The sequence below is a fragment of the Ambystoma mexicanum genome, chromosome 9 (assembly GCF_040938575.1).
Source record: "Ambystoma mexicanum isolate Mex_15411 chromosome 9, UKY_AmexF1_1, whole genome shotgun sequence".
Taxonomy (NCBI): Eukaryota; Metazoa; Chordata; class Amphibia; order Caudata; family Ambystomatidae; genus Ambystoma; species Ambystoma mexicanum.
Genome location: NC_090931.1, coordinates 303,636,593 through 303,653,755, shown reverse-complemented (window position 1 = coordinate 303,653,755; position 17,163 = coordinate 303,636,593). Strand labels below are relative to the sequence as shown.

The window sequence follows — 17,163 nt, the reverse complement described above, 5'->3', positions numbered from 1 at the left end:
AAGAAATTGCTTTTTTTTTCTTTTTTTATTTGGTTTCCAAGTGTACATAACATAGAACAAAATCAAGATAAACACAACTCCCCTTACCCTCCTCCCCAAAACCCTCTAACACCTCTCCCCACCCCATTACCTGTACCCTCCCATCCCCCAGTACACAGGATTACAAGATTATGCCTGACTTAAAGTATATTCAATATTTAAGTTCTGTGGACAGTGTGGTTCGGTAAAGTCCCGATGGAGAAAGTTCAAAATCTACGCCCATTCCGAGAACTTATCCTGCTCGCCTTGAATCGCATAAGTGACCCACTCCAAAGACACAACGTTCCAGACTTTGTGTGGAGGATCCGTAGATTTCCATTTCTGGGCTATTGCCAAGACGGCTGCCAATTGAGTATAAAATGCCCTCCTCTCATATTTTGGCCACAGTTGGTTATGTTGTGCAAGCCCCAAAAGACTTTCCCCAAGAGAGCTTTTCGTCCTAAAAGCAAACCTTACCCTAATATTTTCTTGCACTTTCTCCCAGAATTGAGACCGGCTAGGACATGCCCACCATACATGCATCCAATTTCCTTTCTGTCTGCACCCCCTCCAACAAGAGTCCGAAACTAATCTAACAATTTTGTGTAACGGTTCAGGGGTATAATGCCACTGATGCATTATTTTAAACCAAAATTCCCTGACTTGTATGGATCTTGTCAATCTCAGGGATATCTGCCCATAAACGGCACCATGATTTCTCTCGAGGCATACATTCCAGAGTCTTTGCCCACACCAATTGAAACGTAGGGACATTTGACGGAGCCTCATCAGTCAAGAACTTGTATAATCTGGAAATTAAGTGTTCGTTCCCTGAGCTAGAAGTCACAAATTGTTCAAATGGTGTAAGTGACCCAATAGCCGCTGACTTGTTGGGTCGGCCACCAACTAATGGCGAACTTGAATGCTAGAAGCGGTGACTCTCCCGGAGAGCCGACTCCTCCTTGCATAAAGCAAAAGACTTGATCTCTTGTCCCTGAAACATATCATGAACTTAGTACATCCCTCCTGTCTCCATTCAGGGAAGGAACTAGCAGACTCCTGGGTAAACTGGGGATTTGCAAATAGAGGGGTAAAGGGGGAGGGAAAGGAAGTGAAGCCGTGTTGACGGATAGCTTGATCCCAAATATCCTCCACCACCCCCGTGATCACTCTGATGTATGTTCCGGGGTCTATTTGATCTAGGCAGACATTATTTCTCTCCAATTCTAGGACCCACTATAGACCTTTCCACAACTGTTTGCACCTTTTCTTTATATCTTCCCTGAACCAATCCTTTATGACTCGCAGTCTTTAAAGTTAGGAAGGCCAACTCGCCCCTCTGTTCGAGGGAAGCATTAGTATTTTCAATGCTGTATGGAGGGGGGAGGGTTATTTTTCCATATAAACTTTGATATTATTTTATGCAGCGTACAGAAAAAGTAAACCGGGATTCGAATCGCGAGGGCCTGAAACAAGTATAACACCTTCGGTAAGATCACCATTTTAATTGAATGAATCCATCCGAGCCAAGAAACCATTAAAGGTCTCCAGAACTGGATCGGCTTCTATATTTTGGTTAATAAAGGGCAGAAGTTGGCAGAATATAGTGCCCCAAGTGACCATTTAATGTTTACTCCAAGCACCCAAATGCTCTTTGGCATCCAGCAAAGATGTGTCTCTTCCTTTACTTTAGATAGTTCGGCCTGTTTAAACCCAAAGTTCAACATTTCAGACTTTGTAATATTTATTTTAAGGCCGGCCACTCTGCCAAACTATTCCATTTGACCATTGCCATAGGTAATGAGATACTCTGGTTAGAGCATATCATCTGCGTATGCCATCAGCTTATGAATGTCTCCCCAAAAGATATGCCAAAAGATATGCCTTCTATTTTGATCCAATTTTCTGATTCGTGTTTGCAATGGTTCTAGATGTAATGCCTAAAGAAGAGGAGAAAGGGGGCAGCCCTGTTTTGTACCTCTACAAAGGGAGACCTGAGTGGATAGCTGTCAGTTAATAAGCAATCTGGCAAATGTATGCACATAATAAGCCTTTACCATCGCTAAATATTTGGGACCAAAACTGACAGCTTGTAAGGTATGGAATAGGAAAGACCACGCCACGCGATCAAATGCTTTTTCTACATCTATTGATACTAAAACCGCATCATCCTCCTTTTTTAGTTACTTTTGCAATTGGATGACAGATTTGTCATGGGTATGTTGCTCTTTTACAAATCCCGTCTGGTCAGGATGGATAAGACTGGGCATAAGGCCCTCAAGGTGGTTCGCAGGAATTTTTAAATATATTTTTGCATCAGTATTGATGAGCGCAATTGGGCGATACGAGCCACATTTAGCTGGATCTTTCCCTGGCTTCGGAATTAAGATTATTTTAGCCTCTTCCATTAAAGCTGTTATTCTGCCACTCGTTATAAAAATTAAAGAGGTCAGTTAGCTTTGGCGCTAAAGTTGCTCAAAACCTTTTATAAAAGGAAGCAATGTACTTGGCTGGACTCTGCGTTTTATTGATTGGAAGGTTCGCTATAACAGATGGGACCTCTTCTCGAGTAGTATCTTTGTTTAAATTTGGCCTATGCGCTTCTGAAAGTTTCTCAAACTGGATTGTTTGCAAATATCTTTCTTGTGCTATCTGATCTGGAGTATCTGACTTATGTAGAGCGGAGTAAAATGCATGAAACTGGGCTATAATTTATTTGTTACTTTATTCCCCGATATATCTTCCACCCCTTGAATTGTTGGGATGCTAGTTTCTGTTTTCATTGTCTAGCTAACATTCTATCTGCTTTGTTTGCTTTAACATATATTCTCTGCTTTAAATACAGTAGACTTTTTTTTTCTGCCTGTTTATTTTGTCTTCGATCCGGTTTGCCCCTAGCATTCCGATATTGCCTTTGAAGGCTCCGGGATGAGCCCAATGTTCCCCCTTTGTGCCTGTTTTGCGATGAGGTCCCCCCGAAGGACCGCTTTAAATGCATCCCAAACGACATCTAAGCTCACTTTTCCATTCGGGTTAGAATTAAAGTATTACTCAATTTTTCCCTCTCATCGCAAACAAAGGGCCTAAAAATAATCCTTTCGGGAACTTCCAACTCCAGAGCGTGGGGAGAACTTTGGGGATATTAAGGTCAATAGTCAAAGGGGCATTATCTGAGATGGTAATTGTGTGAGTTTGAATTTGTGTCACAGACCCTATCGGCCTGTTCGAGGCCCAAAAATAATCTATCCTGGAGAAGGATTTGTGCACATGGGAATGGTATGTATATGCCCTTTCCTCTCCTTTCAGTGTAGGCCAAACGTCTCGAAGTGTCAACTGTGCGAATTTCTGTATAAGGGCTACTGAGGGGAAGGGGTGAGCATATGAGGTGGTAGAACTTCTATCATGTAAAGGGTCCCATGCAATATTCAGATCCCCCATCAAAATTATTTCACCCTGACCAAACTGTTCAAAATTAGATAGTGCTGACTTAAAAAAATAAAATCCTGACCAGTGTTTGGGGCATAGAGAAGCCAAGGTTAAGGTCATCAGTCCTATCTGCACTACAATTTAGAGGAAATAGCCATTTTGTCAGCCTGCACCTTCATAATATAAGCATGAATATTTGTCTTAAAAGTGGTTAGTACCCTGCTGTATTCCCCTTTGCATTCGCCTGCTTAATTATCGGGTATTGTTTTAATTTCAACTTATGTCGATCCTGGTATTAAATATGCATTTCCTGTAAAGCTACAATATCAGGCTGATGTATGTTAAGTAATCGTTCACATTTCCTCCTTTTTACGGGGATGTTAAGCCCCCTAACAGTCAGACAGTGGAAGGTAAATCCACTTTGCAAAGCTGCTACTTTGTATATACCATTCTAAACACCTCTTTTTATCTTGGTCTTCGATCCTGTGAACAACCCCTTGCCCCGCCAAACATTCCCACTCCATCCCCTACCTAGACTCCCGACCCCCCAACATTTTACCAACAACTTCTCCTTCTCCCTGGTGTAGACCATCCTTGCTACTCTCTTTGAACTCCGTCCTCAGAGATGGCCTACCACTTAAACTAGAGATAAGTGTAGGGTATCCTAACCCCCCCCCATTTTTGTCATTAAGTTCCAAAATGTGCTTCTACTGTGCCCCGACTTTACCCCATAACATTTTTATCCTGCAGAAAAGTACCGTATTTCACCATGAGATGGCTACGCGGGTATATACTCGATCCCCAAGGGGTTTCTCTGCTGGTAGAGAGCCTTTTTGATTTCTTGAGTGAGTCGGTTGTCCAGTCCCAGTGTCTCGGTCCCCGGGGAGCGTAGGGTCGCATCCCCGTATTGGGGCCCGGTTGGTCCCCCAGGTCTACTCGCAAGATTCAGCCCCTTCCTCCATTGTTGTGACTCGATGCTGCTTACCCTTCCATGTAAATAAGACCAACTGTAAGGTATCTTCTGGTTTTGTAAATGCTGCAGGATCTCGTGCATATCTTCTGTTTTTGTAGCATCTTTGGAGAGAGTTCCTGATGCAGTTGAATTTCATTCCCATTAAGTGTGATCTGAGTCGCTTTCCTAGCTTCCCTAATAATGTGTTCCTTCTGGTAGTATCTAGCCATTGCCACCAATGAGTCCCTGGGGCGGGCACCCAGATCCTAATGTTTTGGACCAACTCTATGAATCCTATCAATGGGAATTGTTACCTCCTTGTATGTGTTCAATATGCATTTAAAGACTTGTGTGACTTCCTCTCTCAAGGCTGAGTCAGTCACCGATTCCGGAATGATGTGAATATTGGACCTCCTTGATCTGTCTTCCAGGTCTTCACATTGCTGCTCCACATTCTATGTTGTCCTTGCTAGCTGTTCAAGGAGGACCTCCGATTGCGTAGATTCCTGGGCCAAATCTTGTAGAGCCTGCTCGTTGCTATCCGTTTCCTGAAGAGAGTCAATATCCTTTCATATGTCTGATGGGGCAAATTTGAATTCTGCAGCAAAATTGTCAAATTGCAGTTGCAATGAGGCAGCACGTTTGTCCTGGAAAACTTGAAAGCAACGTTAAACATCCTCTTTCGAGGCCGCCATGTTAGAATCTGTACTGCCCTGTTGCACCTCAACCGGCTCTCAAGTATTTTTGGGCCCCACCAGGCCTAAGGCAACAGCTTCTTATTGGATTCTTTTTAGTAGTAGATGGGAGCGAGGAGGTGCGACCTTTTCCCCCTAGGTCCTGACATTGACCAAGTGCTGTGCTGAGTTTTCCCTGTTATTAATACTGGTTAACCTTTTTCCCTTTCGTTTCCAAACTCATTCTGAGCTTGTAGCTTTCCTGAAGATATCTGTACTGATTGGTACTGCAGACAGCTCTCCCCTAGTAACTAGATGAGTTATCGGTGGCCCACCGCTTGCCCACCTAAGAGCCATGTTTCTTATCATCCAGACAATGTTGGAGGAAGTGTGTATCTCCTGTGAGAGTTTGTAGAATTTAGGCAAATGGGGTGCCGGGATTGCTTTAATCTTTTTCAACCCCCTGTAGTCCAAACCGCTTAGGCTACATCGCTTCTGGAATATATAACACTCTGGAAGTCAAACTCTTTTCCTTCTGCAATTTTTCAACGCTATCTTTCCCAGGGAAGCTGTTTTATCCCTCGTTGCCGCCTGCGCTTCAAAATCCCAATACTGAGAGCACGCAAACTCGCCAGTAGGCAGAAGGGGGGGGGGGGGGGGTCTGTCGGGAAGCGTGCAAAGTTAGATCTCTGCTGGGCTCGCTATAGCTTGCTGGGTACCGGGAGGGGTGGAGTGGGGGCTTGGGGGGCTCTGCAGCACCTCAGTGTCGCTCACTCAGTGCAGTTACATATTGTTGGGCCTCAGCGTGTCCTATTTGCTCCTGCAGGGCTCTCTGAAAGCTTGGGCGGTGTCTTGGCGTTGTCCCTCTGTAGCGTCCCGTCGGGAGTTCCCCGAGTTCCCCTTCACTACGCAAGACTCCTCTCTGCAGTACCGGCGATGCAAGGTCGTTCTCTGCGGCTCCGACCGCCCTCTGCAGGCACGCGCCAGACTATGGATCACCCCCCGGAGTCCGGCTCCGCCTCTCGATTGTCGCCACTTCCGACTTGCGGCTCCTCTATGACGCTCCGGAGTCAGCCCTAGCACCAAAATCTGCCTCGCAGCGAGTCGCCCACACACTCTGGGGTAGTCCAATCCTTTATCAAGCCTTCAAAGCATATTCCGGAATTCAAGCTCACAAACTGGGCACGGAGCTCAAACAAACCATGTCCTCCGTGCATAGCGGCCATCTTGGATCGAAATTGCCCCATGTTTAAACTATTATTTTGAAAATGTCCTTTGAGCCGAGTTCAAATGCCAACTCTGCCCCCTCTTCCAAACTCCGCCCCCACACTGCCCCGTGGTGGATCCCCCTTTACATTTTATACATTTCCATCACTGGCTGTATTCATACGTGCATTCCGGAAGTACCCGGGTACTGTCCAGGCAGTAGTAGTTTGTGTGGTGGGCATAGCTTTTGCACGCAAAGAGTACTCGAATTGGGAATAAACCTAAAATTAACTTGAAAATGTGGGCCACTGCAAACTCGTTTATCAGCACACCGAATTGCAATGGATTTGTTTTTGTCTGGAAAGGGTTCCCCAGCCAGCTAATTCAATATTGGGTCACTAATCATCGTTTTGTTTATTTTTAAAATTTGACATTCATGTCCGATTCATCATTTGTTTTTAAAAGAAGCACACAAACCCTAGATTGACAGTCTCCTGATGCACAAATTGTATGTTTCTTGGCAGAGAAATGCCTCTAAGACGTTCTCCAGTGTTTTACGTCAGTTAGACCACATGAGGGCAGCATTGCACTGTATGTATGCGTGGCGTGAATATTTTATATCCGCTTCATCAAACACTGCAAACTGATTCAATGATTGAAACCCTTGGCACAAAAGCCTCCGGAGACGGGCAGGAAGGTGCTTCTTTCAGGAATGGGGGAATGCTTGCAAATCGTTTTCTTTTGGAAGCATGCTGCTTTAAATATCTGTTTCGCCGTGGTCTTTCTGTCGGTTTTTTCTTTTCATCTTTTTGTTTCTTTATATTTTATGTTTAATCTCTTTTGGAGGTTGCAGTATTGTTTTATATAAGACGTTGCTTTTAAAAGGTTGTAAGAATCTTGAATCGTCTGCAGCTTTTGGGATGTCCAAAAAAATGTTTGTACGTTTTTTAAAGGAGAGGACTGTACGCAATGTGAAAAAAAATAAACCTATTTGTATTAATGCCCTGTCTTTAGGTTGCTGCCATGCGCCTATTATTGCACGTTTCTTGAGCTTGGTAGGTGCACTGTGGAGGTCATGACGACAAAATCTTCCCTCCATGTAAATGTTTTAGTCTGCACCCCCCCCCCCCCCTCCCCCCCGCCACCTTAAGAGAACAGAGCTTTAGCACTATCTAAAGGAGCTTTATTTACTAGTAGCAGAAATATCTTTTAAATGTGCATCTCAACCATGAAGCTAAATTCGGCACGGGGCTCCTCTCGGGAAAGCTTTCCCCCTTACCATCGCCCGCTGTCCCCCCCCCCCTGCCTTTCCTTATTAGAAAGAGGCGAATTAGATGTTTGAAGAGAGGCAAGTCCTATTTATTAAAGCAATAGAGCCCGAGGGAGGCCGGGGGTGTGGGGGTGGAGGGGGCATTACCGGTTGGGTTTTGCCCCCAGGGCGAGAGTTATAAACCCGAGCGAAGCGAGACCCACAGGTGAGTCTTTGTCAGCCGGGTAACGAACAGGCAAGGGGCCATCAGATCGTTTGATACAATCTGATTGTCCCTCTGCAGGCAAAGGTGGACATTGCCCGTGCCAAACGACAATCCCTGGCTCCCTTAACATTGCAAGGTTCCTGGCCTGAGCTTTTGTCACTCACTCACTCACCAGCTGCATCCAGCCACCTCTTGAGCAGGGATCTGGGTGTTGCCCAAACTGTCTTGAGCAGGATATTGACCGTCTGCCCTCATATGGCGTAATGGCGAGACCCCATTGGGAGACTACGTCTCTTTCCTCAGCATTGCGGAAAGCACGGTCATCGTATCAAGATCATTCCTGACTTTCCGTTCGTTGCTCCACGCGATGACCTGGTTGTATGTTCCCCTGAGGCCGTTGTCTGCTGGCTGATGCGCTGAAGTATATTTCTGCATGATAACTGCGACTTCATCCATAGATCTAAATTGCGGACCATTCTCGCTCATACTCCTGTCATCTCGCTCATACTCCTGTCATCTCGCTCATACTCCTGTAAGGATACCTTTCTCTATTAGATACCCTATAAAAAAATCAGTGACATCCTGACTGCCCACGCAGTTCACCTCCTGCCACCGCGAATATTAGTCCTCGCTGACCCTGAGGAACCTTCAGGAACCAATATACACCAGGTCAGCAGTCTTTTCCCCCGATCTTCCTCTTGGGATTGGTGACGGCAGGCTGGCCATCATGCTTGCATGTCATCCATCTTTACCATAACTCTTCATGCGGCACCAAGTTGCGGCTCCTAAATGACAAACCCGTGTCTGCTGACAGTTCCTCCTTCACTTCCCAAAAGGCTGCCCATTCCCTTGCAATCTGGTTTTCATCCAACCGGTTAACTTGCATATGCTGAGGAAACCGGGGATCATGCCTCGTCTCGCTCCAGTTCTCAATCCACGCTTCCCTCAAAATAACTTGGTCAACTTGCGTAGGGCAAGCCAACACACTCGTCCTCACTTTGGTACCCGTTGCCCAAAACGTGTTATGGCATTAAAGACAAGAAGTCGGCGACTTGTATTCTGAACACCTGGCACATATTCAATATGATAATTCTACTACATTACTTGCAAGGAGACGTGCCCAATGGGAGGGATGGCTCTCGCCAGCACTCGTACAGTCTATCCTTCCAAGGGTTTGATGTGCATGAACCATGATCCATCATCCCCAATAATACTTCCGCTAGTATTATACACCCCAAATGCACGCTTAATAGGTCCTCCTCTTTAGATGCAGCCTTCGAGACCTGGCATATGCCTGATTTACCCACTGCCTCCAAGCCCTTTGTGCTGACATCTAGTGTTGACGGAGGGAAGTTGCGTGGAGAAACCCACTCAAAATGGACGGGCTACAAATTCCAGCCTTAATGGCCTTTAAGGTGTACTCTCCCTCGTTTCACAGAAAAGATATTCCTTTCTTAGTCGACTCCCTCAACGGCTGCATTATTTCAGTGCAATTAACAATGTTGCTATACAGTTATGCTAAATCTAAGAAGCACTACACCTCATTGCTAGTCGTAGGTGACAGGGCGCCCTTCACGACCTGCATTGCTTCTGTCTTTGTTCTCTATGCTGCACCCACAATGAAATGCCTCAAATACTCCAACATCCTGAATTCCCGTGTACTCCATTCTGTGGTTGAGCCTTTCTCACTAATGATCTGGAGAGCTCTTGCGCCTATTGTGTTCTTCCTTGCCTTTACCATATACTTGGTAGACCAGCACCCCTGGTTCTCACTTCAGCAGATGCTAAATCACCTTCTGGAAGACCACGCACGCTTGTCCGAAGGGCATCCTCTGGCAGTGATGCATACCAAATGGGGCACGGGGGGACGACGAAGGAGGTGTGGTGGTTTGCAGAGGATAATTCCAGTGTGGCAAAGAAATTGAATGCGCTGGTGCATCGGCATCACAAGGAGGTGTATGAGGCTACACCGAGCGACGGAGGATCTAACCCTTCGGTCTAAAATATGCAGAATTGGAAAATGTGACGTGGTTGACCTGGGACACATCTTGTCTGTAGAGAGCTTTATGCTGGGGACGAGCTTGCTGCAATCCATCAAGTTAGCCACACAGCTCCGAAGCAAGCATCAGCTGTGGACATTCATAAGAGTAGCTAAGTAGTGGAAGTCTGTTATAGGGTTTGTGTCCGGGCTTTACTTAAGAAGTGGAGTCCGAGTGTGATTAGTATGTTTGGACGATATAGCAATGTGTTCACTTAGAGGAGATTCAAAATCTGGTAAAACCAGGTTGACTGAGGATGCCCAGAGACCTAGTTTGGGGGCCAGTCTAGGGCAGGTGAAAGTGAATGGTGAACATGTATTTGCTTTCACCCCAGGGAATTCAGAAGGAATGGAGACTTTTTGTGGGGAAAGAAGGGTGGCCACCTAGGCCTCTTAAGATCACAAGGTCTCTATAGGAGGTACAGAGCTATGGATTGGATGCTCTCTCCCTGGGGTTTAGAACGCTGCCTCCAATGGCCTTTTTCCGCCTCCCGATATATGGCTTGGAGCAATTGTGGTGCTGGCACATTTTTTGGATGGCAGCTTTTTGTAGGCTTGTGTGGCTAAGTAAGGCTGCTTTGGAGAGGGTATGTTGCACTTGGCATGCAGCGAAGGTTGAATTGTGTGATTAAGAATAGTGCCCCTGGAGACCCTAAGACGCCATTGTTCAGTTGGCCCATGAAAGTAATCTAGGCCGTCACAAACCTGACTGAGATAAGAGTGCAACAGGTCTTTTTGTGGTCTGGTATAGACACTGCAGAGGAGAGGCTTGATGGTTCCTGCGTGAAATGTGGAAAAGGTGAAGTCTATAAGTAGAGCGGCCCCTTTATGCTTTATCTTACAAAAGCCAGTGAGTTAATTAAATGCTCTAACAGAATATAAAAATTAAATGTGTAGCAACGTTTCCTGGAGGTAGGTTCTTAAACCCACAGTCTTGGGGTGGCGCACCAGGCCACTGTCTGTAGTTAAAGTATCAACATTTGTGACTCTAGAGGGCAGGGAAGGAAGGGAACGAGGAACCATTTTGAGTCGCAGCTGGCTGGGGAATGCCATCATGGAAGTGGAATAACACATCATGGGTGACATCCGTTAGGGGCAAAGAGGTGGTGTACAAGGGCTGGTTTTTGTCACGCGTGCATGGCTAAGGAACAGGAGCGGATGGTAGTTTCTCATCCGCAGTTCCTGGGAAGATTATAAAAGCTAAGGGTACAAGTTCATGATTCTTGTGGCAGACTAGATGGCGTCTTAAACACTGAGGACATTTTTCTAAAAAGAAATTCACCAATAATGAAAGAAAGGCCTAATTCTCCCCATCGCTACAAGGATATTCCCTACTTAATGAAATTACACTGAGGGCCTGATTCACACCGCGTTTTCCTATGGGATTGTGCCATTATAATTCACTTCTGTGAATCTGGCCCTAAGGGTGCTCGTCTATCGTAAAAGTTCAAAGAAAACGTCCTCCGTAGAAAACCTACTTGAAACGGACCCCACCACCATAACGAAAGAACACCAGAATGTTCAGCTTCTGGTTACTTCCCTTTAGCCGGACTTCCTGCGTTTCTTCTCAGGGTTATTCCATGAAAACTAAGTTCTTGGAGTTCTGGAAAATGGTTAAAAGTCAGTACAGAAGGTTTCTCAAGTTTCCTTGATGGTCTTTTCTAAGACTCTGTAGCTCTTGATGTAGGTTTACGGATTATGTGGTTATGGAACCTTCTTTTATCATTCTTACACCCCCTTTTGGTTGTGATTTTTTTAAAATCTTCTTCTCTTCCTCGTTTCATCTCCTCTAGACTCTTTGATAGGGTGTTCTGGACCCTTTGAGTCTATTGACACAACCACTCTTGTAGGCTCTCCAAAGGCTTATACTTTGGGTTACTCAGGCTCCTGTACCCAGCATCCAATTGGTTACTTAATGTCTCTCGTAGAGCACTGCTAATGCTCATCAACCGTTATATTCAACAACGCTGCTGGCGACTCCCAAGACGCACATTTTGGGTTTCCCAATTTCCCATAATCCGTATTGTAACTCAATACAGTTAATTCAGTCCCAGTTGCCTTCCCCTTTTCTGAACTGATCGGTTGGGCTAGTTCACAGGGCTTGGTGTCGGGCTATGGCGGCTTCACTTTCTCTCGTTCTGTTTTCTCGAGTCTACCGCTGACTCGCTCTTGGTGTCTTTTCGTTTCGGTAGACTCTGCACGTGTCGGCAGATGGGAGGTTTTGTTTCTCCATGTTCGGCTAGTCTCAGCACTGTTTTGTGGGCCCCAGCCCCACCACCGCTTCCTGTCTCTGTGACGCCGTTCCTGCAGCAGTTGCTCCACTCTTCGGGCATTCTCTCGCTCTCGGGCCACAGCTGGCTCTGCGGCGCTCCACCTATTAAGGACGTACTTGCATCTGAGGTTCTCCCTTGTGTAAGGTTCTCGCTTCCTGATTCAAAGTTTCTCTTTGATTTGTATGTCACCTGAAAGGGATATGTCTTCCTATTTGAGGTGGATTCAGAACCGAAGTATTCTAATCAGAAGTAAACCGTTTTTCACATTTCCATGTAGGCAGATAATGTTCTCTGGACCAGGCGTTCCTTATCGGAATGGGAGTCCTTGTCCCCACAAGTGGAGTCACTCCCAGTGAGGTCCCACTTGCCCAAACCCCTAGAGAGGGCCTTTCTTGGGGCGGGAAGGGCGGGGGTGTCTCACCTCCCTAGCTTCAAATGGGGTGTCTGTCCCCCTGGGAGAAGGGGTGACTATACTACATTCATCACAGTCCCCATATGATTTGCAATGTGGAGAAAATGGTGGTGGTGGACAGAGTGGAGTGTAGCCTATGAATTGGCTTGTGAGAAGTGGGGCTGAGGGCAATTCAAGAAATTAGGAGGAATCAATCGGCCAGAATGGAAGTAAGATTACATATTAAAATCATGTATGTATGCATTATAGGTTCACAGCCGTCGCTCAAACTCCTTTTTATTGCAAAGTTGTACTTTGTATAAGAGGAAGGAGTGTAGAAATGCTGCTTGGACCAATGATTTGAAGGGCATCCCTAGAAAATGTAGGGATTGGCTGAGAGAGCTTTTTTAATTTTTTTGACGGAGAAGATACAGGTGCGCAGTTATTACCTTGATTTATGGATTCTTCCTTTTTATATATAGCCAACCAGCATCCACGAAGGGCCATTTTGGGAAACTTTACAGGTCTCCCTTTGGAACCGACGTGTGGCACACATGCACCCTCTTAAGCTCCTCGCCCAAAGGGGATTGATAAGTCTAAGGCAAACCGGGATGGCGAGGGTCCTCCTTCCACGCATAAGTGTATTGGGACTGCACAGAAGAGTGGCCCCAGGACCTGACTTTAATTCCACCGAAACTCTGCGATGTCTGCACATTGCAGAGGTTGGGAAGGATGTGTATGGAAACTTGCACAAGCCTTCCCTTTCAAGCAGCACTTCCTGCTACTTCCCAATGTTCCCTCCGTTGATCTCATGGATGCTTGGAGTTGGTTTTGTATGTCTCCTTTGAACGTTTCTGGGTTCGGTGGCGTACAAGGCTGCTTACTCGGGAGCACCTGGTGTTTCTAGTCACAATGATGTGCGCTGCTGTAATGACATACAAGGTCACAAATGTTACTTTATTTTTGCATGCATTGCGTTGCCAATGTTCAGGTCAATCCAGCTAGAAACCATCTGGGGCGGGCAGAGTGGTCATCCTGTATACGATTGCTGGCCTTCTGCTGTCCTGCTGCAAACAGTGACGTGCTCCTATTCGGGGGGGGGGGGGGGAGGGCAGGGGTGGATGCCTGCACTGTCTTGACGTTGACCGGGTTTAGAGGCTTTGCTTATGTAATTCTGTGCCTGCTTTGAGCAGCATCTGATCCTTTCCTGTTCTGGGAGCCAATGACTTATTGGCCGCCGCCTTCATTTCCGACATGGATTTACATTGCTTCTAGATTGAATTGTTGCCTTTTATTGCCAGCCTGTAAAGCATTTTTAGGGGAAACCATTATTTTCGCTGCTTCAGACTTTATGCCGCTGTCATTACGAGGTTTGCAGGTGCAGAATAGTAAAAGGAGCAGGACGCCTGTGACCGCCACTGCTTGGGAACTTTTCAAAAGTTGAACATTTGGAATGATATTTACTTAGTCTTTTTTGATCTGTGCAGGCCAAGGTAGGACAAGGATGGCAGGTAGCGGGCACTGCTGGAAAAACGGAAGCCGCTGATAATGTTCCGGTCATCAACCCATCTGAATTCCAGTGGTCCAAACCAACCCTATTGGTGTTGGGTATGTATTTATGCGATCTTGTGATTGGACAAAGCGATTCATGTGAATCAAGTACTCTGCTGCATGAAAACACTGCGCCTTGGCCTAAACAAAATAGCTACGCCTACATAAAGTGTCAGAAATGTGATGAATAAGTAGTGTTCTGTTCCTTTGTTTTGAATGTCACTAGTGTATCATTACCACATTGTTGCTGTTTTCCAGAAAACCCCACTAGCATATCATTACCAGTTTAGGCTATGCCCTATTAGAGATGGCCGAGTTCTCCGAATAAACGATCTCGCTCGTTTGCTCTTTCTTTCTCTTTCTCTCCTTTTCTCTTTTTCTTTCTCTTTTTGTCTCTTTTGCTCTTTCTCTCTTTAGCCCTTTCCTTTTTCTCTTTTCCTCCTTTTTTCTTTTTTCTCATATATATATATCTCTTTGCATGCCACTACAGTACCCTCTGTTCACAGTAAGCTCAGTTTTATATTTCACATTTGCAGTATGTTTGACATTCTCATTACGTTCCCAGTTTGACTCTCCCTCCTACTTTGACATTCCCAGTAACCCTGGCATTCCCTGTAAATTCCCACATAGAACATAACGGCAGCTACTGTGGTGAGCCTTGGGACTCTTCACACCAAGAGAAGACTTTCTAATTCCCGGGGACAAATGAGTGCCTGCAGTCGCACAAGGTGACAACAGCTTTTGATGCTCTGCTCTATTTAGAAGTTGTGCACATTGCAAGGTCCTCTGTCTTGTAGCGCTTACTAGGAAAGCTGAGCGGGTGACGGGGAAAATGGGGTTCCTCCCTGCATCAGGGAAATGGGTGTAGTAGTTTATTTTTGGTCATGGGTCTTGTCTGAATTTGAAAATGTTTGCATGTTAGTAGTGTGCATCCTTCATGATTCGAGTGTATCCCACAAAGCTGCCGCATAGCTTTTGATGTTGCTGTTGGGTCTGGTAGCTCGTATTCATTTTTCCTATTCAAGTACGTGCTACAATCTGAATTCTGACCAAAAATAGAGGCACATGCCATGGTTATGACCGATGCCCTCTTTGAACTTGGTAACCGTGATTGGTTGAAAAACTAAGTGTTCCTCATTGCAACACATGTCATTCACAATAAGGTGCAGATGGTTGCACAGTATATTCTGATTGTGCATAATACATATGTAATTATGAATTGAGCTGGTGGGGTACAGGGCCTTTTGTGTCAGTGCCTGCTCCAGAAAGGTGTGACTTGAGTGTAACAAGAATGATACCTAGCAGACCAACGTTGCTTTGTTTCCTGCTTTGGCGTATAACATGAGTATTGTGTGGGGTTGCAGGACAAATACCTATACCCCCCAAAAGGATAGGAAAACAAGATGTCCCTACACTACCTTCTTTAATGGAGGTAGTGTAGTGCTCCGACCGACTTGATTTGGGGCGTGGGGTGGGGGTCAGGTTCCTCTGTATGGATTGCCTTGATCACTGACCAGTCCCCCAAATCGAAATGAAATGAGCCAGTGAAGGTTTAAAAAGACTGCATCGCAAAAATCGGGTCAGGCCCACAACCAGGACATAAGCATAGAGTCCCATCGAAGTGGAAGGTGAAGCGTCACAAAAACTTTTCCCAACAACTTTGTGTATGGAACTTGAATTCCAGGTAAATGATGTTCCCGAGGTCATTGTAGTACCTACTGACCAGCTTCTAAGCAAACACAATTTACAGTGATGTTCAAGTTTCTTTGGTGCCATTTAGCTGGCTGTGGGACTCCAGCCTATGCATGTATGCAATGTATCGTGTGTAGGTGCTGGTATGCTTTCAGTGCAGTCCAATTAAATGTGAAGTTCCTGCCCAGGAGGTCTCTAATGTGTTATCCTTGCAGGAAATGAAGGTTACGGCCTCTCTGAGGAGATCCGAAGCCTGTGCCAGGTAATGCTCACTGTCCCAGCTGGAAGAATTCTACATCCTGGCATTGAATCCTTAAATGTTTCTGTCGCTGCTGGTAAGATTCCTTGCAAGAAACTAATTACCCCACTTTTTGTGAAAAAGCTCCCTTGACTTTTTTTTTCTTAACAGAGTTTCTAATTCTTTTTTTCAGGCATCATCTTACATAATTTATGCAGCAAGCGGACAATGTAATGAGCCTGCTTTGCCCAGAACCTTGAAGGCCACTTTGCTCATTTTGAGCAGTCCTACCACTCCCTGTTGTCATACATTTCCTTTTACGTTTTTATTGGCATGGGGGAATATGGCCTTGAATGGCAGCTGAGGGATGCTTGACCCCGCGTTCTAGGATTAATTTGTCTAAAACACCTGAAACTTTAGTGAAGAACTTCGAACAGTTTGGCATTGAGAGTAAGTGTGCTAATTAGTTGAATTGGGTTGTTGATGGATTCCTTTGCATTCGCTTATACATTCCTGAAGCAAGTTCTTCTGCTCGATTGTTGATTATCCTTTGACTACAAGAATATGAGCGGACCTATCCGAGCGGTCTCTTTGAATTCCAAAGTAGACCGGATAAAAACTTTACTTGGGCAGAAGAAGGAACACTGAAGAATTACACCAAGAAGCGCATCATCTTGTCTTGTCTTCAGTTAACATGGGGGGGCAAAAGTGAATCTTGGCACTGTTACAGCTCCAGAATTATTCTGGGGTAATGATTGCACACGAGCTTGTGCCTTGCAAAAAACACATTTCTTGGGAGGCAGAAACGGTTCACGATTACCCCTGGACTTTAAAAAATCACCCTTGATTTAAATTCGAGCAACATAAATAATGGTGCTTGGAGGTGTGCTCAAAGCAAGGAAATGTATGTGAATGATCGTCCCAAAATGTGTTTAGTTTACATTTTGATGTTTGCTCTTCTTTGCGACACTGAAAAAACCAATAAACTTAATATGCTTGTTATAACATCTTTCATTCACATGTATGAAGCCTGGTATTCCCCCTTGACTTTATTTTCATTTTTTTTACTTCCATCTTTATATCCTTTGCTGCACACCTCTTTGCATGTATGGCGTGTTTTCGCTGCCAACTATTTACATGTTTGCCTTTTAAATGTGGTGTTTTCGCTAGCGTAGTTCAAAAATTTCTTTTTCTTTTTTTTAAAATACATGTTTTGTCTGTTTGGTGGG

The 17,163-nt window shown here is 45.3% G+C and overlaps 1 protein-coding gene across 3 annotated transcripts in view; it reads left to right on the top strand.

The window, feature by feature from the left end:
* The window catches only part of MRM1 (mitochondrial rRNA methyltransferase 1), a 103,645-nt gene extending 86,706 nt beyond the window's left edge, over nucleotides 1-16,939 (top strand). For 2 of the 3 annotated variants that reach the window (XM_069614692.1, XM_069614691.1), the window contains exons 5-7: nucleotides 13,941-14,061; nucleotides 15,912-16,031; nucleotides 16,128-16,939. In XM_069614692.1, coding sequence (XP_069470793.1) covers nucleotides 13,941-14,061; nucleotides 15,912-16,031; nucleotides 16,128-16,168 — 282 coding nt within the window. In that variant the 3' untranslated portion in view covers nucleotides 16,169-16,939. Of the gene's footprint in view, nucleotides 1-13,940; nucleotides 14,062-14,601; nucleotides 14,831-15,911; nucleotides 16,032-16,127 lie in introns of those variants that run through there. The other variant, XM_069614693.1, reaches the window with a different exon arrangement.
* Nucleotides 16,940-17,163: the final 224 nt, after the last annotated feature.